This window comes from Delphinus delphis, chromosome 15 (assembly GCF_949987515.2).
Source record: "Delphinus delphis chromosome 15, mDelDel1.2, whole genome shotgun sequence".
Classification (NCBI taxonomy): domain Eukaryota; kingdom Metazoa; phylum Chordata; class Mammalia; order Artiodactyla; family Delphinidae; genus Delphinus; species Delphinus delphis.
Window position 1 is genome coordinate 47,419,290 of NC_082697.1, and position 27,140 is coordinate 47,446,429.

The 27,140-nt window shown below is 48.3% G+C and overlaps 1 protein-coding gene across 1 annotated transcript in view; it reads right to left on the reverse strand.

Annotated features, from left to right (window-relative positions):
* Positions 1 to 204: 204 nt before the first annotated feature.
* The window catches only part of DTD1 (D-aminoacyl-tRNA deacylase 1), a 108,082-nt gene continuing 81,146 nt past the window's right edge, over positions 205 to 27,140 (reverse strand). The window contains exons 5-6 of the mRNA XM_060032947.1: positions 9,036 to 9,202; positions 205 to 772 (exon numbers count right to left, since the gene is read on the reverse strand). Coding sequence (XP_059888930.1) covers positions 9,050 to 9,202 — 153 coding nt within the window. The 3' untranslated portion in view covers positions 205 to 772; positions 9,036 to 9,049. The remainder of the gene's footprint in view (positions 773 to 9,035; positions 9,203 to 27,140) is intronic.

The window sequence follows — 27,140 nt, forward strand, 5'->3', positions numbered from 1 at the left end:
AGCTATACATCACCACAGACAGGCTCTCACCATAGAACCAGGGGCCTGTGTGTACCACTCAGGGAAGGCCTCTTGCATAAGAATTATTTGAAAAGAAGTACATACATACAGAGAAGGGTCAGACACATTGTATCTCTACAGACAAAATCCTTAAAAAGAAACATAGCAGGATTAGCAGGATTTGTTTAAGAATAAAGTAGTCTGTTGAGCTTTGGAGTTTATTTCTGTTTAGAAAAAACAGATAAAATTGACAAGATGCAAAGGTCTCACATAATACATTATCACTGATGACTATTCTCTTTACACCCTAACAGGAGCCCTGGCTTAGCCAGTGATGGGAAAAACACAGACAGCAGGAATGCATTTGGGACCCACCATGGACACGCGGAAATACACCACAGTGTGAAAGGGGAACTCGATGACAAGTGATGTTGGGCCAGCCTGTTCCGAGAGCAAGCTGAGACATCAGAGGGACCAACACAGCCATTCTGAGGGGGACGCTTGGGTGTATTCTTTGCCTGCCCTGTGCATGGGGTGCCTTCCCCACACTGGCAGCACCCCCTCCTCTACTAAATCACAGCAGCAACAGAAAACGGTAACGCTACTTTGGTGGGTTCATTTTGTTTTGTTTTTGTTTTTGCAGGGCTATTCAGGTTCCCAGTTTCTTATTTCCATCTTCCTTTTTAGGATTCAGTTCCAAATCCTTAAAGTAGTAGGTGCCTAGCATCTTTCATGAATTTTTCAGGATCCAGTTCTGCCCAGTGATAATGCACTAAAAAGAACAAAGATAAGACACATTACTCAGAAGAGTCCCAAAATTTGCCTTCAATTCACATTAAAATACATGACCAAGCATAACAAAATAGCTGGAGATATCCTTTCAGTTCTTACAACGACAAGAGAATGACAGTGTTTCACTTTCCTGTGAAAAATCTGCCGTTTTGTCACGTATAAATCCAAATACCTTCTCACCAAAGAGATGCCAATTTATTAGAATTTCACCCTTAGAGCTCAAAAAGCCACCAACCAAATATCTGGGAATTAAACAACACACTTCTAAATGGACTTTGCATCAAAAAGAAGTCACATGGCAAATTAGAAAATATTTTAAGGTGAGTGAAAATTGAAATACAACAATCAAAATTTGTGACATTCGCCTATAGCAGTGCTTAGAGGAAAATTCATAGCTTTAAGTGCGTACATTAGAAAATAAGAAAGCTTTTAAGTCAATAATCTGAGTTTCCACCTTAAGGAATTAAAAGAATAAAAGCAAAGTAAACCCAAAACAAGCAGGAGGAGGGGAATAACAAGAGCAGGAAGGAATGAAGTTTCAAACAGAAAAACAAAAGAGAAAATAAATGAAAAGGTCAATAAAATTGATACACTTCTTGTCAGACTTACCAAGAAAAAAGAGAAAAAACAAGTTAGGAATATCAGGAATCAAAGAGACAATGTCAATACAGATTTTACACACATTAGAAGAATAAAAAGGGTATATCACAACTTTATGCCCGCAAATTAGACATGGATAAGATGGACAAATCCCTTGAAAAAATACAAAAGTCTCATTTCCACATCCTTTTAACAATGAGGGAGGCAGAGGGGTGGGGAGCCTAAAGAAAGCATAGGGACAGTGTACAAACTAAATGCTTGTTCTTGGAATATCTTTAATACTGCTCAAAGGAGGGCAGGTTCTTCGGTATAAAATGTCCAAACGTCCTGCGTTTCCTTTTGCAATTCTGAACCCACAACAAAAGCCAGCTGGTTGTGCCAAGATTTGTGTGGCAGGCGTTTGTCATCCAAGTTTAACTAAATCCCAAACTTCACACAGCAGTTTCTATTCCCTCAGACCTAAACTCTAACTGGATGAACTCCAGTAAACTCAAAAGATTACAGTCATTTGCACGCGGTGATGCCACATCTGTGAACATGCTTCCAGATGTACTCAACACAGGTCACGTTCTCAAGAAAGGGTCACGTTATGAGCAGACGCCTCCATGGAATGACCAGCCTTCCATTCTTGAGCCCAGCTTGACACTGAGGCTCACAAGCCCACACAGGAAAGGCTGGTTGGAACTGCAGCTTGTCCATGTTCTTCAGGTCTATCTGGACCCACACAAGGGATCAAAATTTCCCCCAGGCCTACCCTCGTGCTCTGAACCCTGGCTGCCAAAGTACAACACTACTTCCTAGGAGATATCTAAAAAACCACAAGGGGAATACACAACCTAATTCCTGGAGACCTTAATACTCCCGTTTTAAAGTCAAGAAAAGCAACCCACTTGCTCCTATATTTTAATCAAGATGTTAACCCAAACTTAAGAACCTGGGGCCTTTTAATACCTCTTTCCTCACCTGCAATACTAGTAACCGCAATCCTGAAATGAGTTCCCACATTCCACCTTTGGGGAACTCTATCTTCTTGGCACAGATTAAAACCTTTGCTTTTGAACTTAAAATGAGCTTTGGGATCCTGCTTGAATACATTATTCTTTTACATTTGCACCAGTTAAATACTCTACATGCTTTAATGAACTGCGGTAGTAAACTTATGCTTCAAATGTTTGCCATGCAGATGGAGATGGTAAGGTTTACTACAAAAGAATGAACGATCGAGAAGATGTCCATGATAGTATGTTCTATGACAAAAGCAAGTACCTTTATGCAGACAGTATGTCTCTAACTTTGTAAAATTAGAGAGACATAGAATCACCTGCTTAGAGAAAATGTTATAAATGTATTAAGAAGTGTCTAATAGCCTGGCACCACCATTTCATGGCCTTATGAAAGAAGCTGCTGGGGTGGTTCTCTTTCACTGCATTCAACTGTTGGAGGCAGCAGGGAATAGACCAGGATCAGGAGCAAGGGATCCCTCAACAGCTTGTTTAAACACGGAGTCTCTCAAAGATGCTGACTCCCAGCTGATCTGTTTCTGGCTTCAGGCCATTCGAGCAACCAGAAGATGTGAGTGCTAGTCAGGATACGCACACACCACAGACTGGCTCTCCAAACCACAGTCAAAAGAACCCAACCCAAGTTTTATTTATTTATTTACTTCCAGTCATAGCTGGGAATCTAATATGAGCTCGTTTACACAAAAAAGGCAGGCTGTTCCATGGAAAAACATGAGTTGCTGGGAATTCGATGTTATCAATGAAGGACTCACACAGCCCTTGTAGCAAGTTAGGAGCCCCAGTGAAGCCTCCACTGAACTGTCAGAGCAGACACTCCCCTGGCGCGTGAGTGCTGCATGTGGGTCCTAACTTGGCGGTGAGAACATGGGGACAGTGATGCCATTTTTAACTGCAAAAGGAAAGCTTGGTGTGAACTAATAAAGCAAGCAGGAAAAAACAAAAAACCAACTGATGTCGCCTGATTGTCGAAGGAACAAACTCTGACAGCAGTTAGTTTTTGTTTTTTGGATTAAATTCTACCCCATGTAGAATTTGTAACGTATATTTGTATATATTTAACCATGTCCGTCCTACCGAACTTACAGTGGTTCAGATGACAGTCTCAAACTTTACTTTGATCCCTCTAGGCTGGTGCCGCCCAAGCAAACTTTCTGCAGTGACTGACTGTCCTGTACCAGCTCTGTGCCACACAGCAGCCACCAGCCATATGTGGCTACTGGGCACTTGAAATGTGGCTACTGTGACTGAGGAAACTAAACTTTATTTAATTTTAATTAATTTACATTTAAATATCCACATACAGGCAGTGCCTACTTTATTAGCACACTCTAGGTTATCAACAAGCTTAGCTCTGCACTTGAGCAATAAACAGAATCAATTATTATGGCCAGATTCTTGCCAGTTTATTTCTCATAAATAAGGCAACTGAGGAGCAAGCCTGGGCATGAAGTAAATCCAACCTCCCTGCCAGTAGAGTGACATAATATGCCTGCTGCGTACCAGCGAGCAGGCAGAACAACACCCTGTATAACAAAGGCCAGAACAACACTTTCGGTTTGGGAACAGTCATCTCCTCCCAGTAAGACAAGGGAAAACAGGGCAAAAAATAACGTTGGAAGAAATACTGCTTAAAATTCCCCAAATGTATTGAAAGACATACATTTATAGATTCCAGAAGCTCAGAAAACCCAAAGCAATCATCAGAATGAGACTTAGATGTTTAACACAGACGCTGGAATTATCAGACAAGGAAGAATAACTATGATTAATATGTTAAGGGCTCTACTGGGAAAAGTAGACAACGTACGAGAACAGATGGGTTATGTAAGTGGAGACATGGAAGCTCCAGAAAGAATCAAAAGGAAATGCAGAGTGCTTTCGACAGGCTCATCAGCCAAGGGAGGAATCATGGGCCTGAAGACAGGTCCCTACAAACTTCCCAAACCGAACTGCAAAGAGGAAGGAACGGAAAAAGGAACAGACCATCCAAGAACTGTGGGGCAGTTGCAAAAGGGGTAACATACACACACCAGAAGGAGAAGGCAGAGAGAACAGAGAAGTAACAAAGGCCAAGAACAGCCCAAACTTAATGACAGGAGACACTGAATCACAGATCCATGAAGCAGAGAACACCAACCAGCAACCACACCTAGGCAAATCCTGTGCAAATTGCAAAAAAGCAAAGAGAAAATCTTGAAAGAAGCTGAAGGCGGAGTGGGAGGAGGGGGCACATGGCTGCGGATTACAGAGGACATCTCAGAAGAAACTATGCCACCAAGGGGAGAGTGGAATAAAATATTTAAGGTGTTCAACCAAAGAAACCACCAAACCAGAATTCTATACCAGCAAAACTATCCCTCAAAAGTGAAGGAGAAACAAAGACTCTCTTTGATCTGCAAGAAATGCTCAAAGTTCTTCAGGCAGAAGGAACACAATACAGCTCTGAAACTTGGACTGACATAACGAAAGGGACAGCATCAGAGATGAAATTAAGGTAAAATAAGATCTGTTCTTTTTCTTATTCTTAGTTCATCTAAAAAACTACTTATGAAATGATAACAGTAACAATGCATTGGGTTGTGGAACACATGAAAGTGGCGTGAGTGACACAGGTCACGAGGAACATAAGGGAGGGACTGGGAGATGCTGCCATGAGGTACCTGCACAGGTGAGGAGGCCAGGCTGTTTGCAGGTGGGCTCAGATTTGTTAAAAGTGTATACCACAAACTCTGTTATATCCTATAAATGACATAATTGTGAATAACTCATTAACCTCACAATGGAAGGTATCATTTCTCTTTGATTGATATGTCACATAAGATAGATTATTGTTTTCCACTAATTGCATATGCTATCCAGGCATTATTGGGCATCCTAGAATTCTGTAAAAATTTCCCATTATCCTCACATTATTCTTCAAATATTCCAGATCTTAGTAAATATAAACATCATGGATTTTAAAAAACTTAGGCCCGGGCTTCCCTGGTGGCGCAGTGGTTGAGAGTCTGCCTGCCGATGCAGGGGACACGGGTTCGTGCCCTGGTCCAGGAGGATCACGCATGCCGCGGAGCAGCTGGGCCCGTGAGCCATGGCCGCTGAGCCTGCGCGTCCAGAGCCTGTGCTCCGCAACAGGAGAGGCCACAACAATGAGAGGTCTGCATACAGCAAAAAAAAAAAAAAAAAAAGCATAGGCCCATATAACAGTGAATTTGGATTAAATACTATTTTGTCAATGTGTTCTTTGAAAATCTTATTGTATGTTCCTTCAATATCATGAAGTAACACCGTAAGTGTTTTGGGGATTTTAGTATTAGCTTATGCCTATGAAAGAAGAAAACAAAATGTATACTGCAAACTCTAGGGCAGCCACTGAGAAAAGGTTGTTAAAAACACTACCTCAGAGGCATAGTGTATTTTTATACCATGAAATGCACAGGGACTTGAAAAGTGGTATGAATGTTGACACAGGGAAGCAAAGTGAAGCTCTGGGAATAAAAGATCCCACCTTCTACAGGGAAAAAAACAGTGAAAAGTGATGGAATAGCCTTTTACAGAGCGCGCGCGCACGCGCACACACACGCGCGCACACACACACGCGCACACACACACACACCTGCTCTAGCTCATCAGGAAGAAACGTGCTTGGCCAGGACAAGTCTCACTATACAGACAAAGGTCAAGTTGGAAAAGCAAACAGACGGCAGCTTCCCAAACTTTTTCCTTGCTTGGTTTCGAGGGCTGACATCTGAGGACAGAAACACGGGGTGCTGGCTCGAAATGCGCCCCTCTCGTGCACACACTCATGACGGCAGTTAAGTCAATACTCAAACGAGTGGATACTGCAGCCTGTGATCACAGGCAGAAACCACACTCTTTTCATGAGAAGTAGCCCTCGTTCCTTTAGCTGTGGGACACAAAGGGGGGAAAACTGAGCTGCAGCCTCAGAGGAAACCATGAATCCTCCCAGCAAGAGGAGGAGCCCGAAGGAATGAGACAGAGGACAAAAGAGAAGTTAATTTTAGCAGTTTCACGTCCATTTGGTAAAATAAGAAATGTCTGCAATGTGACAGAGAGATGGCGGCACCCTGGGGAGGTCCTCCGAACCAAGTAGGTTTGAGCTCATTTTCAAAGGAACATACACCCAAGATCATGCAGGTTCTCATTCCATTTTCTCTCGCCTCTTTTTTCTCCCTCATGCCTCGGAAACTCAAAGCTGCTCCCCTTCGGGCCTGTGAGGCTCCCCAGGGCTCTTTCCGTTTTTAAAGAAAAGTAAATGAAACCTGCAGCAAATGAAAGCTGCAGCTCCCCTCACTGGGGGCGGGGGGGCTGCTGTTTTTCAGTGGAACAGGGCCAGTGCCAAGGTTACCTTCTGTCACCATGTAACTGAGCTCTTACAGACATCTGAACACTGAGTGGTGGTTTTGGGGGTCGACTGGGATGACAAAGTCCAGCAGAAGGGGCAACAAATGTCCACGAGCAGCAAACCCCCCAATATATCCATGGAGTACCAGCTGTCGCTTAGCCTAACCCCTTTAAGGTCTGCAAATCCGGGAGCGTGGCTAAAACCCGGGTGCTCTGCTGGGCATGGTGGCTCGTACCCGCCTGCATCTCCCCACTTCGCTGAAGGGATGAGCTTCACTCACTAAGTTCACAGAAGAAAAACCAAAGAAGCAGAAATTACATAACTTACTCACTGTCACACAGAAATTGGTAGGATGCAAATAAGCACCTGACGAGGTTCTGAATCACTGCTGGACCCACTTTATTAATTAGCACAATTAGAAAACTAACCCAAAGAGAAGCCCTGTGCACTGTCTTTATGTGGCACGTTTCACCCCCAGATTTCGGATTTCTGGATGGACCGTAAATCAGAAGCACTGCCGGTATTTCTGACAACAAAACTGACCATGTCAGTGATGAGCAAATCCTCAGCATCTTGGAGGGGAAGTTTTATGTAACATAAATGCCACATAAAAGGTTACCGTGTGGGGCTTCCCTGGTGGCGCAGTGGTTGGGAGTCTGCTTGCCGGTGCAGGGGACGTGGGTTCGTGCCCCCGTTTGGGGGGATCCCACATGCCGCAGAGCGGCTGCGCAGCGTGGGCCATGGCCGCTGAGCCTGCGCTCTGCGGCGGGGGAGGCTGTAGTGGTGGGAGGCCCGCGTACCGCAAAAAAAAAAAAAAAAAAAAAGGTTACTGTGTGTTCATGAATATTTAACATTATTTATACACCAAATTCCACATTCAGAAGACTCTCCCTAACTTATAACAACTGTTTCAGTTCACAAATAAAAACCAACGGCTTGAGGCCGCAGCGTCAAGATCCAGAACAAGGTGGGGCGACAAATGAGGCCGAGTGTGAAAGGCTCCCCTGTGACTCCGCTTCTTGCTCACCTGAGTGTGTGACACGCGTGAGCCCACACCCGCGAGCACGGTTTTCACCTCCCCGGAGTTACACTTGGACAGAACATGGTGACTGGGGAAAGTCAACAGGGCCTTACAGGACTGACAATCCCACATGGCCCCCCATAAAACTACGATTCAGCAACCCCTCCTTTCCAAGATCTCCACCCCACCCGTCTGCTCTACTAACGTCTGCCGGCCGGTCCGCCATGGGCTCGGCAAATCTTCCCAGCACCGGCAGCGGACATCCTGGGGACACTCCGCAGGAGACTCCCTGGTCCCCAGTCCCTTCAGAAGGCACAAGCCATCTCACAAGTGTTCCCTCTCGCCATGTGGCATCTCCAGGGCGAACCCAAGGCTGACTTGATTTGAATGACAGTCCACAACCCGAAGGCTCCAGACTGCACGCCTGGCCTGGCTCCTTTGGTTTCTGCAACTGGCCTGTCACTGGCCTGTCGCCTCCAGCCTGCTCCCCACGGCTGCTGGGGTCACCTTTCGAAACTCGGGATCTGACTGTGTCACTTGCGCACTTGACAGCTTTCAAAAGGTTCGCCATGATCCCAGGACAAAACCCACATTTCTCCAAAACCGGACCCTGTATGGCCCGGGCCCCTCCTCCACCCCTGCCTTCAGACAAGCTCCCCAAAAGAGCCCCATGTCCCTTCCCTGGAGCCACGGTCACGTCCCTGTCCACCTGGCCCGCGGTCCTGGCACCGGTGCACTGCCCGGTGCTCTGGCGGGACTGTCTCCTCGCTGCTCCCTGCTCCTGTGAACGCCGCCATGTGATGTGTTCACGGGGAATGAACTTGAGCCGAGGGCCACCGGGCAGCTGGGACAAGCTCCAGAGGCCTGTGACCTCCAGGCAGGGAGGTGGACCCAAGCTACAGGGAACCGTGAGGCACTCCCTTCTCGGGAAAGTGAACAGGCAGCGCTGCGCGGGGGACGTGAAGGCCGCAGGCTGTGAGGGGAGGCCTCCCGCAGCTGCTGAGAGGAGAGCGCAGAGGCAGGAGCTCCCATCTGCCACACTCTAGAAGCGCCAGGAGCTGCAGTCGTTGCCTGACGCGGGCGCGTCTCAACTCTTCTCTCTGCCCTGGAGGCAGCAGATCTCAGGAAGCCACAAGGAACCGCCATAAAGCAAGCTCTGCCTCCAAAGCCACCCTGTCCTCTACCCCGACTGGTGCCCCCGACAAGAGGCGCCGATGCAGCTCCGGGGGAGCCCTACCTGCGCCCCGGCCCTTACGGCTCCCGCTCCGAGGACACGTCCCCCTCGGCCCCGCTGCTGGCGCTGCGGTCTTCCTTGCGAGGAGCGCTTCTTTCCTTGCTTGATTCAGAAGGCCCTTTGGCTCTGGTTTTTTCTTTCCTCTGCTGTTGCTTTTCAAGCTTCGACAGCTGGTTATGAAAAAGAAAGAGAATTATTTTACAAATGTAAACTCGTGCCTGTATGTCCAAAGCACCAATTACTTCACAGGCAGCAACCACTAAAAACGCTTTCTGTCTGATAACATGGGGCATCACAGTGGCTCCGACATGCCAGATCCCACACCAAGTGTCTGTCTGTCAGACACCAGCATCCTTAATACAGACACATCAGACGTATGACGTCCGTCAGATTTCCCCACCACTCTGCCTGTCTTGGGGTTTTGGGGAGGGGCCACTAACAGCCTTCTTTGACAGGCTGAGCAGAGACTGTAAATGAAAAGGCTTTTAGTCTGTTATTTTTTTCTTTGATGTCTCTATAGCTTTTTTCTCACCACTTTGTCTTCCCACTCACTGTTTTCTCCACCATTTGCTGAAGGTGAGAGAAGGCTGTGATAAAGTACATCAGACACATGAGACATCATCTGGGCCCTCAGTTTGTCCTGAGACTGAAGCCTGACTCGTCCACAGCCCAAACCCTGGGTGCTCCCGGCGGGCTGCGTGGTGGCTACACGGGGACACTGCCACAGGGCACACGTCCCACAGGCCACCCGGGGCCACTTCTGCCCTGGGTGTCTCCCCAGCTTGTTCAGAGACCACAGACCGGACAGTGGAAAGACAGATCCGCTGACACTCTGCACAACGGTTCAGCCACCCCAGAAAGACCTGCCAAGAAACTCATCCAAGGAGACGGGCCAAGCCATGGCCACGGGATTTTCTTGGACCATAAAAACCATCTGTGACAAAGCTTGAGACACGGCAACACCCAGGTTCATGGGCCTCCCAGGTCAAGTCTGCAAACATTTTCCCATTCACGTGGAAAGGGGGAAACAGGGAAGGGCCAGACGCTCCCCGCTGGTCTCTGCCCCGTGAAGACGCAAAGGAAAGTTACTGTAACCAACCTGCCAGATCATCGCTTTATTATTCTCAGACTCTGAATTAAACCTTTAGGTAGATCAACAATCAGCAGCTCTCAATTCGGTCCAGAAAACCAAGTTTATTAATGGTGGACTTATGATATTATCTCCCCCACCTCCCAACCCCAGGTGCCTGAACAGCTGTAGTAAACAATCGGCTTGGTTAACAAGCTAATTCCATTTTGTGAATGAAGGCTTCACTTCCCCTTTGACCCAGGACTCCCTTCCCAGAAAGCTCACCTGGATAAATTCCCTCTCGTGTTGCAGGAAAAGCTCCTGTGAATGTGCACCGTGGTATTGCTTGTATTTAGCAAGAACCTAGAAACAACCTGAGTCCACTGTAGGAGGACAGGTAACTAGAACGTGGCACAGTCCCACAGAGCGATATCTAGAGCAGATGGACATGTATCAAAACAGATACGTCTCTAGGGCTTCCCTGGTGGGGCAGTGGTTGAGAGTCCGCCTGCCGATGCAGGGGACACGGGTTCGTGCCCCGGTCCGGGAGGATCCCACATGCCGCGGAGCGGCTGGGCCCGTGAGCCATGGCCGCTGAGCCTGTGCGTCCGGAGCCTGTGCTCCGCAAATGGGAGAGGCCGCAACAGTGAGAGGCCCGCGTACCGCAAAAAATAAAAAAATTAAAAAAAATAAAAAATAAAAAACCAGATATGTGTCTAAACCCACGTTAGACAAACCAATGTAAGCTTCAGAGGCCAGAACAGTAGGATCCCATTTTCACAAAGCACTACGTGCCACTAGCGGGCAGATGGAGGATGGACTGGGAGCATACAAGCAAGTCCAGTTAACTTTGGGGAGAAAGAGAAGAGAATGGGATCATAGTGGGATGAATATACATGGGCTCCAACTGTAACTGTCAGCTTTCACTTCTATAACAACAAAACCAGCTCTAGAACAGAGCTGCTGACCGCTGTCAGACGTGGACTGCTTGCTACTGGCCCTCGGACCACTGACGGTAAGACTCGTGCCAGGATGTAAACCAACTCACAGCTTCCTTCGTCAACAAAGTCTTGCTGTGAAAAAGTATCACTGCTACTAAACTGTGCACTTCGTGGCAAAGCTGAGCTCCTCTGGCCATGGCCTGGTAAAAAACAGCTCAGGTACAGGCACGGTGAATAGGATGATCTTGAGCAAAGATGACAACAGGCTAGCACTTTTTTTTTTTTTTTTGCTCCGTGGCATGTGGGATCTCCCCAGACCGGGGCACGAACCCGTGTCCCCTGCATCGGCAGGCGGACTCTCAACCACTGCGCCACCAGGGAAGCCCCAGCACTTTTTAATTGAGATAAAATTGACAGACATTATATTAGTTTCAGGTGTACAATGTAATGATTCGACACTTGTATACACTGCTAGACCAAAAGGTTAGCGTTTTAAAAATCTGAGTAATGGCTACACAGAGCTCTTTGCTATATATTTCCCTCTGCACTATTATTTTTCCATGAACGATTATTTTTCTCTGTGCCATTCTACCGCAGATGTGGGAGGAATTTCCTTCATCAAGATGCCAGCCTTCCTTTCTTGTTTCCCTTTTGGTGTTAAATGCTCTTTCTTCTAAGAAATGATTAGGATGGTAAATGGGTGCCCTTCTGTCTTGCTCTTTTTCTCGCAAAATGATCTTGGATGCACAACATGAATGTACTTAACCGTACTGAGCTGTACAATTAAAAATGGGTGGGATGGTAAATTTTATGTTATGTGTATTTTACAACTAAAAGAATTTTTTTATAGTGATATAATTGACGTATAACATTATATCAGTTACAGGTGTACAACATAACGATTCCATAGCTGTACATACTGCGAAATGACCACCACCGTAAGTCTAGTTAGCGTCTATCACCAAAACAATTTCTTAATGACCTTAGAAAACATGAAGTTGGCAATTCGTGCTGGCCCCCTTCCTTTTTTATATTTCATGTCCCTAGTTCATGAAATCCAAACATCTGGGAATCAGTGTTCGGCAGTGAACTGTGATAATCGCCTTCTGCTGTCAGCCGTTTACATTCACATCAGTGTCTGTATGTGTGTTTGCACGTGTGTGTTATATGTGTACATATCTGTAGGTGGATGGATACATCTACGAATGCACAGATATAACCGTGAACATGTTCCAAGTTAGACACTGAGACAGCATGATTTTTATTTCAAGAGGTCCTCTCAGTTTTGTTTCCCCTCTTCAGAGGTAAATATAAAAAAATGTTGACTATCGCCAGTGACACAACCAAACCAAGGCTCCCGCACTGCTGAGATTCCATCTCATGCAAAGGCTTGTTTGTGATCCAACCTGTTACTCGCTTTCTACTCTTTAATGCTGCGGAGAAGCCAGATCCTGGCAGGGTGATGGGGAATAATCCCCAATGGAAGCAGGCTTCCCAGAGGCTGCTCAGGGCCCCACGGCACTGTCTGACTCTGCACTGGCCCAGAGGCGCCATCAACGTTGAGCCGAACTGCAGAAACATCAGCGCGGCCTTACACCCCAGCTCCATCCCTACCGCCCTGGACCAAGCTTGTGAATCACTGAATCACGAGTGACAATTACCGAAGGGACAGGCGCAGCCCGAGTTTCTGTAAACAATGTAATGCTGATTGTCGTTCACTATTTATCTTAAAACAACCCAACCACATATGGCTCCACGCCTCAAAGTAAAAGTTCTCTGAGGGAACATTGTGAACTAACCTAATAAATTTAAGCCTTTTCTCGGAAAACTTGGAATCCAATGCAGCCAAAATGTGGAATTTACATCTTAAGGCAAGAAAGCAATTGGATTTTTTTTTTTTTTTTGAGGAAACAAATGAGAAAGAAAGAAAAAGAAGAAAAGAAATTGGTGCTGCACACGGACTCCTGTAGCATGTCCACGGCTTTCAGGTTAACGAGCACACTTACGTCAAGGAGAATAAAAACCGCACAGGCCAGTGAACACAGGACCTAGACACCAAAATGGAGGACTTTTGTTTCTTTGTTTGTTTGCTTTTTAATCATCTGAGAGTGTCCATATTGCAAAGGAGACAGTGTCCAAACCATACAGGCTCTAGCGCCTTAAAGAGAAACCCAAACCTTCCAAAGGCAACTCCAGGCACAAGACACGGCCAGGGGCCAGGTAACTGTCCCAATGCCAGCCCATGCCTCTCACGGTGGATCTCTGAAGAGGGGGGCCAGTGAGGGCGGGCTGGAATATCTAGACCCAAACCTCCCTGACTCACGCCTAAATCCACTGAGAAAATAAAGAACTTTCTTTTTAATTAAGATGACCATGCTCTGATTGCCTAATGTACAAATAAACTAGTTGAACAATGCTCTATCACGGGGGCCTGCAAATGTAATAATGCCCTGAGGGACCAGGCAGAAGCAAAATGAGTGAAGTAACTCTAAGACTTTAGGGCAGGATGGAGACTGCGGCCACACTGCAGAGGACAAGCCCCACCCACCCACCCACAAGCCCTACCAGGGCATTCACAGTTTCTTTTTAAACAAGCATCTGCACAAAGGTATAAAGTAAATGGGGTAGATAGAGCCCCCCATAGGTACCCCGCTTTGCACCTCCGCCCACCTGATCTCGACTGCTCTGAACAACCCCGTAACAGTTGTATTCTCATCAGCGTCCCCTGGAGAAGCCACTGTTGGCAGCCTACGCTATAGTCATCCTCCAGCTCCCTCCTCTCTCCCTGCTGGCATGAGCAGCCTTCTGCTCAGAAGTTGCACTGTCTGAGCCTGCTGTCACATGGTCAGGGGACAGCATTCACAGCCACCAGGACCTGAGGGACCACCAGGGGGCTTCAGAGAAAGGTTTCTCTCCCAAATAAACAGAGGTGCATGGAGACCTGGGGACGGACAAAGACCTCTGGAGTGGTGGCAGCTCTTGGAACGAGATGGGGTGTCCAGGGGTACAGAGACACCTCCGGGGAGGGGTAAAGCCAAGCCAGAGGAATCAGCCATCCTTTTGGGGGGTGGGTCACTAAGCTCCTCCCTGTTTCAGCCACACTCGGCCAGGTTTGGAGCATGTGCAGCTGAAAGCAAAGCATCTCATCACACACTCATCGAAGTAAAGGAGAAACGGGCCTTCAAAAGGGTGGGGGGCTTGCTCAGGTGTCATGCACAGGGTGCAAAAGGCAGAGACGGGACCAGGCCTCTAGACGCCAAACTCCACATTCTTTCCAGGGCATCACACGGCCCCTCTTCCTTAATCTATGAACTTCATTTCAGAGATATTTATTGAGCACTGGGCTACACGTCATGCCCTGTCCTAGGTGCCAGGGACACAGAGGAGAACCAAGCAGAGCGCTGGCTTTCCTGGGGCCGACTGCCCATCACATAAATAACTGGCAGCTCCCACTGCCAGGCTCTGTTCTCAGCCCTCGGCATGCACGAGGGCACCATCACCATCCCCACTCTGAAGTGAAGCCGAGGGCGCCGGCGCCCCCAGCATCCTGCCTGAAGCACTTGTCCTCGCTGGTGGAGAACACGCAGGGACCTCAGCCTCCTCTGCCCTAACGCGGACCCTGCTCCGCGGTGGTCCAGCAGCAAGCCGCCGTAGGACCTCAACGTGACTGTGTGTTTCCACCCTGTGGCTGAAGAATCAGAAGGCGCAAACCTAAGCTGAGTGAGCCGGAAACGAGGCTGGAGGAGGAAGCAGGATGGGGAAGTCCCCAAAGACAAGAGGGCCCAGAGGGAGCTCTCCAGGGGCCCTGATCCTGACCCAAGGAAAGGCCCTGCAGTGGGGCCCGTCAGTGGCAGCGGGAGAGGAGGACCAGGGTGACGGAGACCAGTCTGGCCCAGGCCGGCCACTGACACGTGGCAGCCCCGGAAAGCAGTGAGCATCAGAGCATCATAGCAGGGAACACAGGGCGGCCAGCATGTGGAGGGCTCACAGAGGGTGGGGGGCAGGCCCCCAAGTTCTGGGAGGGCTGACGGAAGCAGGGCTGAGGGCGGGACAGGAGTCCCTGGAGGAGGGAGGAGAAGGCCTCCCAGGACCAGCATGGGACTCTGTGTTCGCGCTTCACCACCAGCCACGCTGCAGGCCCCCCGGGCACAGGGTGATGACACAGAGGTGACTGAACTGGACATCAAGGGCTGCACGAGACAGGCTGAGGAGCGAGGGGCCGAGTGAGGTCAAGGCCACCAGGAGAAGCAGCGGAGGGGGTTAAGTCCTGCCCGGGGCGCAGCACCCACGGTAAGGGGGGCGTCCGGCCGGGAGCGCATGGGGTCAGCGCACCGTGGGGTCACTGTCACCCAGGACTGGGGCACAAACGGGATGCTGGCCGGCTGGGGGGATAGGTGTGGGAGAGCCCTGAGTCTCCACTGATGACCACGGCCGTGGTGATGGGCAGTCCGCAGTGCGCATGAGACACTGGACAAATGAGCATGGGGGCGGGGAGTGACCAGGTGACGGCCTCTGGGGGACGGGAGGCTCCGGCTCGAGCCCCTGTCGGCGGCATAACTAATGCTCTTCAGCAGCACAAGAGAAGGAAACACGTGGGACCCACAGAGCAGGGCGCCGTGTGGGCGCTCCAGAGGAGGGACCCCTCCCGGGGCAGGGGGCGGACCGCAGACCACTGGAAGGGGAGAAGCGGAGCCCCTCGGGCTGGCCGTCTGTCCTCTGCGCCTCTACTGCCAGGTTGCCTGCCCTGGGCACCGGAGGACGGGCTCTGAGACGTGTGAGCTACTCCTACCTGCCCGGGTCTTTCTCATAGAACAGCGCTGCTGAAGCATCTCCAAAGGCAGATCCCTTCACCCTGTGGGCTGATCCAGTGGACGATGACATAGAACATTAAATGAAGGAGCCCCTCCAGGCTGCCGTGGACACCACAAGCTCCCAGGACGCGCTCTGCGTACAGTCAGACTCTGGGCGCCCCCGAGATTCCACGTGTGCAGGGGAGGCCCAGCCAAGGGCTCTGCTCTGCAGCTGCGGACACCAATCCAGGCTGGGAGGGTTCAAAGGAGCTGGCAGAGAGGTCTGTGTCTGCAGTTGCCACCACCCGCCTGCCTCTTTCGGGAACGTCCAAACCACGCAGCTGACAGGCACTAGAAGCGGTTTTGGAGGGGTTCAAGAGAGATGGTTTCTTTGCAAGTCGTTTCCAAACAAAACAGGTGCCCAGCAACCCCTGATGGAAGGGTAATTCTCCGAGCGAGACGATGTCTCAGACTTGCTTCCAACACGATTTGGAGAAATGTGAAAAATTACAGTTTCTTGTAGATGCTTTTGTACGTTCACATAAGTCCCACAAAAACTATTTCAGGTCTTCCTCTTCTTCTTTTTTAGACTACAGTTGACTAAAAGGGGCAACTCCTTCCTCAAAGGGCCCATGAGTATAACCTGAGAATTTAATTTCATCCCTTTACAGTCTGTCTTCACACTAGGGAAATAAATGGCCCCTTAGATTGTGACAACCAATTTGTCACGCTGAGCATTCCGAGGAGTCAAGAGCAGGTATTATTACTCCCAGATTGCTTCTGAGCGCACGGGAAGTGGAGTCAGTTGAGAGAGAAAGTTCAAGGCCATGGCCAGGCAGTGGCCAGGCTGGGAGGAGCCTCAGGCCACCAGACTCCCAGCCGAGCCCCCAGTCGACCTGGCTCCTTTGAGGCCGAAGCTCACCTGGACAGGGGCTTCTGAGGTTACCCCAGGTCCGGGCAGCCAACCCTGCTGTGATCTTGCTAGGGCGATGCCAGGTACAGCCCTGCCTTTGAGGTATTTTAATGCTGGTCATTTCCGGCCAGACTGTTCTGTCCCGTGAAGGAGCAAAATCTAATTAGAGAGTGAAGAAAGTAACAAAAGAAAAGCGCGAGCCCCATGAAGCCAGTTACTAGGATTTTTATAGACCGTGATGTAGATGGAAAGGTTCTGTTCCAACCACCCCCTTGCAAAGATTCCAAGAAAGTCGTAAAGATCAAATGTCCCCTCTGCAATTACGTTGTAAAATACCACAAGGTATGATGGCTCCGCGGGCGCTGGCCCACACCTGTGGCCCCGCTGATGTCAGAAGGCACGAGCGGGCAACCACAGGAAGCTGCAGAAGAAGGACATGGCTGGCACATCCCCTTAGAAGGACAGGAGCTAAAGGACAAAATGCCCCAAACCCACCAGCCCGTGAACCCTTTTCAACAGCGCTAGAACCTTCACTCCACGAGGTTCGCTGTCTTTCCTGTGTCCACCAACTCCTACCGCCAGGAAAAGATGCCCTGACTGTGCCGAGTCATTGAAACCAGCATGTTGACCATTCTCTCACCCTGCAGAGCACGCTGACACCAGAGAATTGTTTTGCTGAATAACTAACACGTTCGAGGCAGTAAGCAAGACGCACTGTGGAGTGGAGCAATACTCCACCTTCACGGGCCTCCTGGGGTCAGGTGGAATCCCGGGGCTCCCCTCGACCACACACACCGGAGGCGGCCTGCCAGCACCGCCTAGAGATGCAGGAAAGCCCAAGAGGCCCCACACAGTGACCAGAGCAGCCCACAGTCCCTCCACGTCAGGCGGGGACCCCTTCAGGGGTGGACCCTTCAGGGAATGATGGAGGACGGCGCTCAAGGCCGGGAAAGGGCGCCTCCACCCAAGCCCGATGCCCCCGTGCCATGGGCGGGACATCTCCTGAGCTACTGGACACCCCTGGCTCCATGACCTTTTGCTTCTCCCTGTTTCTTTCCGCTGCCTACAGGCCAGAGGGCAGAGAGTGGGAAGGGGGAAGAAGAAAAGGCAAATTCCCATCAGCCTATGAGACTCACAAAACTCCGAGAAGACAGAAGTGTGAATCTACTGTGGAATTTTAAACAATCTGTAGAAACCTACTTCCACAGATTAGCTCTAGTTGACTAAGCCATTTTTTAAAAAGCAGTTGGAATTTATATTTGGGCAACTTTGTTTTATCGAATTGTAACTTGATATAATTTCATATTATGTGATAATTCTGAAAGCTTCTTTTTTAAAAATGTCCTTGTGTAATGGAAAATCTGACAGAACACTCAAAGAGGATGTTTCCATACACTCTGAAGCATCTGCCATTATGTCAACTGTCATGTTGTGTTATTTTTAAATCAACTGGCTGCTTAATAAAAACATTACAAAGCAATGTGCACACATGGTACCTAATTTTCATACATTATTAACTCTGCTTGAGGTTTTCGTGGGAATTAAAAAAGGAAAAAAGTCAGGCAAGGAGGCATCCGTTCCCATCTGAAATCGTGCAATCTAATTTTATTTTCTAATTCCCCATTGTTTACAAAAACCCTCTTAGGCATGCGAAGTGGCAGTGAGGGCGGGGTACCCGGCTGTCTTTCGCATTATTCTTACTCTCTTCTCCTCCAGTCCACGTCCACGCGGGGGTGGCTCCAGCCTTCAGGACCCGGGGCGGCTTGTTTCAGGCCATCATGGGATCGAGGTCAGCAAAGGCGTGGGTTTCTCTATCACCGCGGCAGAGGCTGTCAGGGCCTGCATGTCCCCCAGCCCAGAGGTCCCTGCAGTGTCAGCCCACGACTTCTGACCTCCTCCAGCCTGAGCACCTGCACCTTCAGCCTGAAGATGCCCCCGGGCCCAGGGGGGTACCCGGCCTGAATGTGGGCAGCAGACATGTCTGGAGGCAAGCACTCCTGGATGTGATCTCGGCCAGGGGGAAATGAGTGCTAGGGATCCACCTCCAGCCCCCTGAGGCCGCACGGCACCCACGCTGAGATGTGTTCCATGCGGCCCCCCAAGGGGTGCCCTGCCCAGGGGTCACCAACACACAGGTCCCCCTCCCCGTCTCGCTTCCACCCCTCACCGTGCTTCCTGTCCTGGGAAGACCTGTACCGCAAGCCTTTCACTTCGGGGGGCAGCCAAACCAGAAGCATTTTACATGCTTTGAAATGAGCCACATTTTAACGTGATCATTTGTTATGTGTTACAGGCCCCATGTTAACCAGTGTTCTCCACTGGTGGGCACCCCAGACACAGGAGGGCCATGGGGGTGATGAGGATTCCACCCCCACTGAAGGCGCTGAGGGACGCAGTACAGTCCTGTGACATCTCACTATACACGTGAATTCTCTGAAAACTGGTCACCCATATACATGGCAAACGATATATTCTAGCAGCCAGGATTTTTATTATGTTGCCCTCCATTCCCTAACCCCACTGGGGACAAGGTATCAACTGCACTTCTAACATGACACAACCCACTCCTGTGGCCTGGCCTCTTCCTTCGATGGGGGCTAATTATAAAATTTCGAGAGTAATGGGCAAGAAGCTAACTATTTCCCCGCCGCTGAGGAAGCAGCAGTGGCTGTGGCACTCGGAGGTCAGAGGCTGGCTTCTCGCGCCCCACGGCTGAGCTATCAGCTCCCCCTCCTCTCTAGGCCGCTGCTCTTTGCGGGCAGAAACAATAGGCACCTACTTCATCAACATCTGCATTAACATTATTAACGCATATATGTGGACCCTAGAAAAATGGTACAGATGAACCGGTTTGCAGGGCAGAAATAGAGACACAGATGTAGAGAACACACGTATGGACACCAAGGGGGAAAGTGGTGGAGGGGGAGGGTGGTGGGATGAAGCGGGAGATTGGGATTGACATATACACACTAATATGTATAAAACAGATAACTAATAAGAACCTGCTGTATAAAAAAATAAATAAAATTCTAAAATTCAAAAAAAAAACAAACCAAAAAACCATCTGCCTCAGGCTGGAGTCTCTCTTGGCACGTGTCTGGTTAATAATCACGGGCTGTAGCGAAGTTTCAGGAGACACTAAAACAATTTCATCTTTGGTATTCCAATGCATAATTGGTACCAGAAAACTGTTCACGAGCATTTTAAACTAGTAGTGTTGCTTAAATGATTCAAAATGTTTCTTCAATTTGCAAGAGTCTTAAAAAAGAGGGGAGACCTTTTCTATGCCCCACTGGGTCTTACATGTACAAATGCCAACAGAACAGATTTGGAACGATGAAGAATTATTGTGCAAAATAATGAAGACGTGGGACCCAGAAAAACAGTGCCCACAACCCGAAGAGAAGTCAAGGTCAGGGTGCTCGGCAGCCGGGCCGGGGTGAGGGGCAGGGGGTGGCCACCTGTCCACAGGGCAGGGGAGTGGGGCAAGCGCTCCGGAGGACGGGGCTCCCGCAGGAAGGACCTTGAAAGAGAACGCCTGGGCTCAGAGGTCTGGGAGCAGGAGCAGAAAATACAGTGCTTCAAACAAGATTTCAAGAGAAGAAAGACAAGTACACACTCCCAGAAAAGCAAAGGGCTGAACAAGGAAAAAAACGATAGGGTACGACTTGGGCCCTGTGGTGACCCACAGTCACAGGGTCATGGCAACGTAAACACCATTTTTGGATTCCATTAAAATGATATCAAAATGCTGGAAAGATGGGAGGGTGTGCGGCATGAGCAGTGCTGGCTCCCCCTCTACAGTAGCATGAAATAAATGATGTCAGAACTTAATACATCAAGAAACAGTACGAGTTTGGGCTTCACTGGTGGTGCAGTGGTTAAGAATCCGCCTGTCAATGCAGGGGACATGGGTTCGAACCCTGGCCCGGGAAGATCCCACATGCCGCGGAGCAACTAAGCCTGTGTGCCATAACTACCGAGCCTGCGCTCTAGAGCCCGCGAGCCACAACTACTGAGCCCACATGCCACATCTACTGAAGCCCGTGCGCCTAGAGCCCCTGCTCCGCAACAATAGAAGCCACCGCAATGGGAAGCCCACGCACTGCAATGAAGAGCAGCCCCTGCTCGCCGCAACTAGAGAAAGCCGCATGCAGCAACAAAGAACCAAAGCAGCCAAAAATAAATAAATAAAATAAATAAATTTAGTTAAAAAAAAAAGAAACAGTAAAAGTTTATAATTTAGGGACAGAGGGGGAAGCACCCAAAAAAATAGCTTAAAATATGTTAAAGGCACTTGCTTGCGGGGAAGAGGACAAGGACGAGGGAAAACAGGCAGAAAAGGTTATTTTTCATTACAAGCCTTTATGTACTAAATGATTTTCAGTTATGCACATAATTGCTTTAATAAGCAATTTAAAATTTGTTTAAGAAAGAAAACTCATACAGTAGATATAGTTAACAACAGATCCAAGACTATGGAGAAAAATTAATGACTCAGAAAAATCAATTCATGCAATCCTTCCAATACTCAGAGGAAAAGACAATAGAAACTTATAAGTCATATATGTAGGACGGGAGAAAAGGAGAGATCAGAGCAGATACCAAAAAAGCAATAAGCAAAGACATTACAGAAGAACATCCCACGGGCTCCAGTATATCCTGGAGGCACCAACAGTCAGGGAAATTTAGGTAGAGAAATCCACACGGAGGGCACACCACTAAATGCCAGCAGGGAGCCAGATGCAGTGAAACACTGGTGACACGTCTGTTGGATGAACAAAGGGATGACTTCATGATGACAGACAGATGCGTAGACAGAGGGAAGGAAGGAGGCCAACCAACCATCGGGGCGACACCTGTAGAACCTGAAGGTAAAAGCTGGCGACCCAAGCATTCCCGGATCAACCAGGACGTTCCCAAACCTGCAAGTATCCAGAATGTTTTATGGCCATTCCCACCCTTCAAAAATAAATGCATAAATAAACTACAGAAGAACTCCAGCCTCTTGAGAGAGTAATAAAGAAACTGTGTTAAGTAATATAACCAATAAAATTGAGTGACAAGTCCCAAAACTAACTGGTGAAGAAGAAAATATAAAATGTAAATGAGAAATTAAACTTATCGGGATCTAAAATTCAGATTCACAAGCAACCTCTTAAATGGGATGAAACGCAAATGCCTAATAAGCTTATGAGAAAGAGTGCCACTTCACTAGTAATTGATGCAAATAAAAACAATGAGATAATTTATGAGTCATCAAGTTGACAAGGATTAAACAATGATAATCAATGATAATGATATATTATTAATTATAATAATTAAACAATGATAATCAGATTAAACAATGATAATTAAGCAATGATAAACCAGCCTTCGCAAGGGTTTAAGGAAAGGAACACTGAATGCTGGTGATGGAGAGTACATGTGGACCTTAGGGGCGCAATTTGGCAACACACATATCAAACACTAAGTGTCTGCACATTTTGACCCAATAATTTCACCTCCTGGAATTTATCTCGTGGAAAATAAGTGGCTTCGTGCACAAAGATACATCCAAAAGGGTGTTCACTGAATTGCCTTTTACAACAGTAAAAACTGTGGAGCAATCTAAATGCCCACAGAAAGAGAATTTAAATAAATTACGAGACATTCTGTACAGACTGATTTACCATTTGAGGTGTTGCTACGGAAAATTTATGGCTGCAGCCATCAAACCCTAGAATTCCCCTCTCTTCACCAACTAAAAAAAGCAGCTCTTTGAGAACAGTACAAATGCAGCTCCGAGGGCCTGTCTGGTGGCGGAGGGTGTCGAAACACGAGGGTCCCACCACTAGGCCGAGCCCGACAGAAAAGAACGACGTGCAGCAGACAAGCCCCAACAAGAAAGCCAGGGACACACGCGTGGGCTGAAGCCGCTCGGGACAAAGGGGTGGGGGGACCAGCACAAAACACAGCACCGGGGTGTCTCAGGGGGAGAGGCAAGGGGTTGTGAGGGGAGGGCCTGGGACAGCCCTGGGTGGCAGCGGCTGGGGCTCCCGTCTGAAAGTGGGGGGCAGTCACCCTAACGGTAGGCTTTGTACACATGCACGTTACATATGTCCTTTTTCAGTGACCACAGATTATGCAATAAATGTTTCTAGAACACACACAAGCGACAGCACCTCATCTTCAGCCACTGCTCTGCCCAAGCGGCTCCAACAGCCTGACTGGCCTCCAAACAGAACAGGCAAGGTAAACACTACTGAGCACAAACTTCTCGAGTGCGCAGCCTGTCAGAGAAAAACGGCACTTCTGGGAATTCAGCTGAAACCCCGGCTCCAGGCGCCCGGAGCAGGGCTGGAGCAATACTCTTTTCTTTATGAATGCCATTTGTGTGGGAGAAAACACATGTACAAAAGCGCCCACTATAGTTTTGTACAAACGCTGCTCCACCCCGTCCAGAGATACCTTTGTCATCAGCCACAAGTCCCTTTACAGGAAGCCACCAGGAAGTCTCGCCTTCTGCGAGGCAGTTTGCTAACAGTGAAATCAGAGAACAGAAGTAAGGCTCAGAGCCACCTTACTTTCGAGATTCTCCTTCCTCAAAATACACATATTTCTAGACAGACCCAGGAACAGTGCAGGTGCTTTTCCTAACACATCAGCACTGCCCTGCACCATGAGAAAGACCCGTTTCACCCCAAATGGGCACTGCTGTCAAGGTTCTTATGTGAAGAAGGTCCATCCTTCACCCTGCCCTGACTGCCCTTTGAAAGGGCTACGCTCTCCGTGATCAGTGTTTCTTGATCTCGGCAGTAGTGACATTTGAAGCCAGATGAATGCTTTGCTGTGAGGGCCGTTCTGTGGACTTCAGGGGGTTCAGCAGCATCCCTGGCCTCTACTCACTAGAAGCCAGTGGCACTTCCCCTCCCCCAGCTGTGACAACCAAATATTTCTCCAGACACTGCCAAATGTCCTTGGGGTGCAAAATGGTTGAGAAACAAAAATAACTTTTAAAAACAAACACAAACAAATAAGAACAAAAACGCCGTTCTTAGAACTGCTGTAAGTCTCTCATATTTGCCGTTGGTTAAGTGCCCTTTTTTCCACTTCTTGCACAGACCCTTTCAAAACCTGAGTGAAGCAGGGCTCCTGCACTGTTTTCCTGAGGTTCCTGCCCACATATGCAAGTAGGCTGAGTGCCCCGGTAGGAAGAGACACACTGGAGACCAAAATGACCAACCTATAAAACTACCTACCTACCAACTACCTAACCTACTCCGGTCAGCATTCTTAGGTGTGGACAGACAGCCAAAAACATCCAGATACTTGAGGGAGCATCCACAGCTCAGAAGAGAAGGATCACGTAGAGTAAACAGACAACTGACTCTGAGCAGAGATAATTCGGCAAATAGAAATGAACATTTAAAAATCCAATCAGAATCTTCAGAAAGCGTTAAGAAGATACGATACCCCCCCGAGGACCTAAAGAGCCATTTTTCTAAAGACATACAGATGGCCAACAGGCACGTGAAAAGATGCTCAACATCACTAATCCTCAGGGACATGCAAATCAAAACCACAATGAGCTTTCAATGAGATGAAACAATTCTGAAGCGAGTACTGAGATTTGCTTCAAAATAAAACCAAAGGTGGGAGGGTTAATGACATCAGAGGTGCCATAACTGGGTGATGATGACCTGGACGCTGGGTCCATTGGGTTCTATATGCTATATTTGTCTAAACTGTTGAGATGTTTCCACAATAAAAAGTTAAGGTCATTTCTCATTAACAATACAGAACTGAGCTATGTAGCTATTGTTAAAAATAAATACATCGGGGGCTTCCCTGGTGGCGCAGTGGTTGAGAGTCCGCCTGCCGATGCAGGGGACACGGGTTCATGCCCCGGTCCGGGAAGATCCCACATGCCGCGGAGCGGCTGGGCCCGTGAGCCATGGCCACTGAGCCTGTGCGTCCGGAGCCTGTGCTCCGCAACGCGAGAGGCCACAACAGTGAGAGGCCCGCGTACTGCAAAAAAAAAAAAAAAAAAGAAACAAAGAAAAACAAATATACCGGCAGATTCTACAAAAGCCTAACAGAACAGTAAAATTCAATGTGTGCTCTGATAAAGTTTTACTGACTTGCTTATATATATGAGCCATAAATGTGTTCATACCCATTTCTTAGAATTTCTCTTACATCAAAAAACAATTATCAGAATAAAGATGTTCACTTTGGCATTACTTACAATTGTGAAAAAATTAAAAATAATCTAGATGTCCAACCATAAAGAAAAGTTAGTAAGTTACAGTAGACTGACTTAATAACTAATATACAAACACAAAAATGCTAAATATAAAAATCAGTCATCCTCACTGAAGATACCTAAGAAAAGATTTAACTGGAAGAAGTCCGTGGTGATTACACCAAAACAAAGATTATGTGAATATTTGGAAAAGACTAAAAAGAAGAAATTAAAATTGTTCCATTAACAAGAGTACGTTGGTTCAATGGCTTTTTTGTAATGTTGTTTAATCAGTTTTAAAAGATGTGCTCTGTCTTGAGTACAAGATTTTCCTCTAGTTTCTCAGTTTTTTTTTTTTATGAAAAACAAGAAAAAACTACAGTCACCTATAAGCACAGTAACTCTTTTCTAGACTGCTGGAACATGCCATTCAGTCCCGAGAATTTCCTCACTAACGTGCATTTCAGTCACCCACACAGGACCCTCAAATCTAGGGCAGGCACCTGGGGTCAGCATGACCTGAAAGGTTGGGGAGACCAGACAAGATCTGGGAGAAAGATGTGGAAACTGCAGGTGTCACCTGGCCATCCAGTCTAATCTTGGCAAGAGGCTGTTGTCCCCTGCCCCGACGAGGGGGTTGTCCCAGCAGTCCCAGCTGACCCGCTCAAACACTTGCAGTCCTGAGCCTGGGGAAACGCACCAGGGCTGGGAGCGAAGCCCACATTCTGCTCCCCTGGAGAATTCTAAGAGAGGCTCACGAGTGAAGATGTGCTCTTTACACAGAGGCCGACGGAGCCTGGGTATAAACAGCAAAACATCTATAAAAACACGGACGGAACAGGAGTCCGCAACGCACCCCCTTTACGCCAGGGATTCACTGGGAGCGTCCTCGCAGCCGAGCGGCATCCCTCGCGGATGCTGGGATGAAGCGAGGCAGCTGCACCTGACCCTGCAGGTCCTGTTCCCGGAAAAGGCCACTCCTCCCCCTGCCTCCAGCTGAAGCTGCTTTTCAAGCTTCTAAACCATTTCTGTGATGGAAAAGATTAGAGTAATAAGAGTCTCTATCTAATGCTGAGTGCTGAGCACTGGGTTTGACAAATACCTCTTCTCTGCACCTCTACCGCTGCCCCACAGGACAGGTACTGAAAGCCCCACTCTCCAGATGGAAGAAGATGGCGCTCAGAACACTGACGAAACTGATGCCGAGGATGCTGGGCTGTTTCTCTGCAGCACTAGACACTCTCCCCTTTGGTAAAACATGCTGTCCCTGTACGAGAGGGACAGTCCCCAGGAGCACCCGGGGCCCCAGGCAGCAGTGGGCACAGATGTCCTGATGTTTATTATGCGGGGGTCTCCGTGAGTGCCAGGCCTTCCCTGTTTCTCACGGTGGCCCTGCGGTCAGAACGGGGCCTGACAAGGAGACGCTCAGCAGTACCTGCTGGCTGGATAAATAAAGCTCATCCCCAAAATGCCTTCCACAGCCCTTCCGCTAGTACTTGCTCTGTGACAGAAATGTCCTGGTCTCCGCTAATACGGCAGCCACTAGACACATGTAGCCACTGAGCACTTGAAATGTGGCCTGTGGGGCTAAGGAAAAAACATTTGTTGTACTACCATCCTCATTTAATTTTATTTTTAAATTGAAGTAACAATGGTTTATAACATTATATAAGTTTCACGTAAACAACATTATATTTCCACTTCTATACACCCTGCAGCATACTCAACATCACTATGGAAACCAGTAAGGAGATTCCTCAAAAAATTAAGAACAGAACTACCATATGATACAGCCATCCCACTCCTGAGTATTTACCCAAAGAATACAAAAAGACTAACTGCACCCCCCTGTTCACTGCAGCATCATTTACGATAGCCAAGATATGGAAACAACCTGAGTGCCCATCATCAGATGACTGGATAAGGAAGATGTGGTGTGTGTACACACACACACACACACACACACACACACACACACACACACACACAATGGAATACTACTCAGCCATAAAGAACGGAAGTGTTTTTATTTTATTTACTTTTGGTGAATTTAAACTTCCACAGCCAGGTGTGGCTGGTGCCTGTCCCCTGGTTGGCCGGGTCTAACCTATCCAGTTCTAACGCAGCGCCGTGCCTTCCCAATGACGCTGCAGACCTCTGCTCTCACA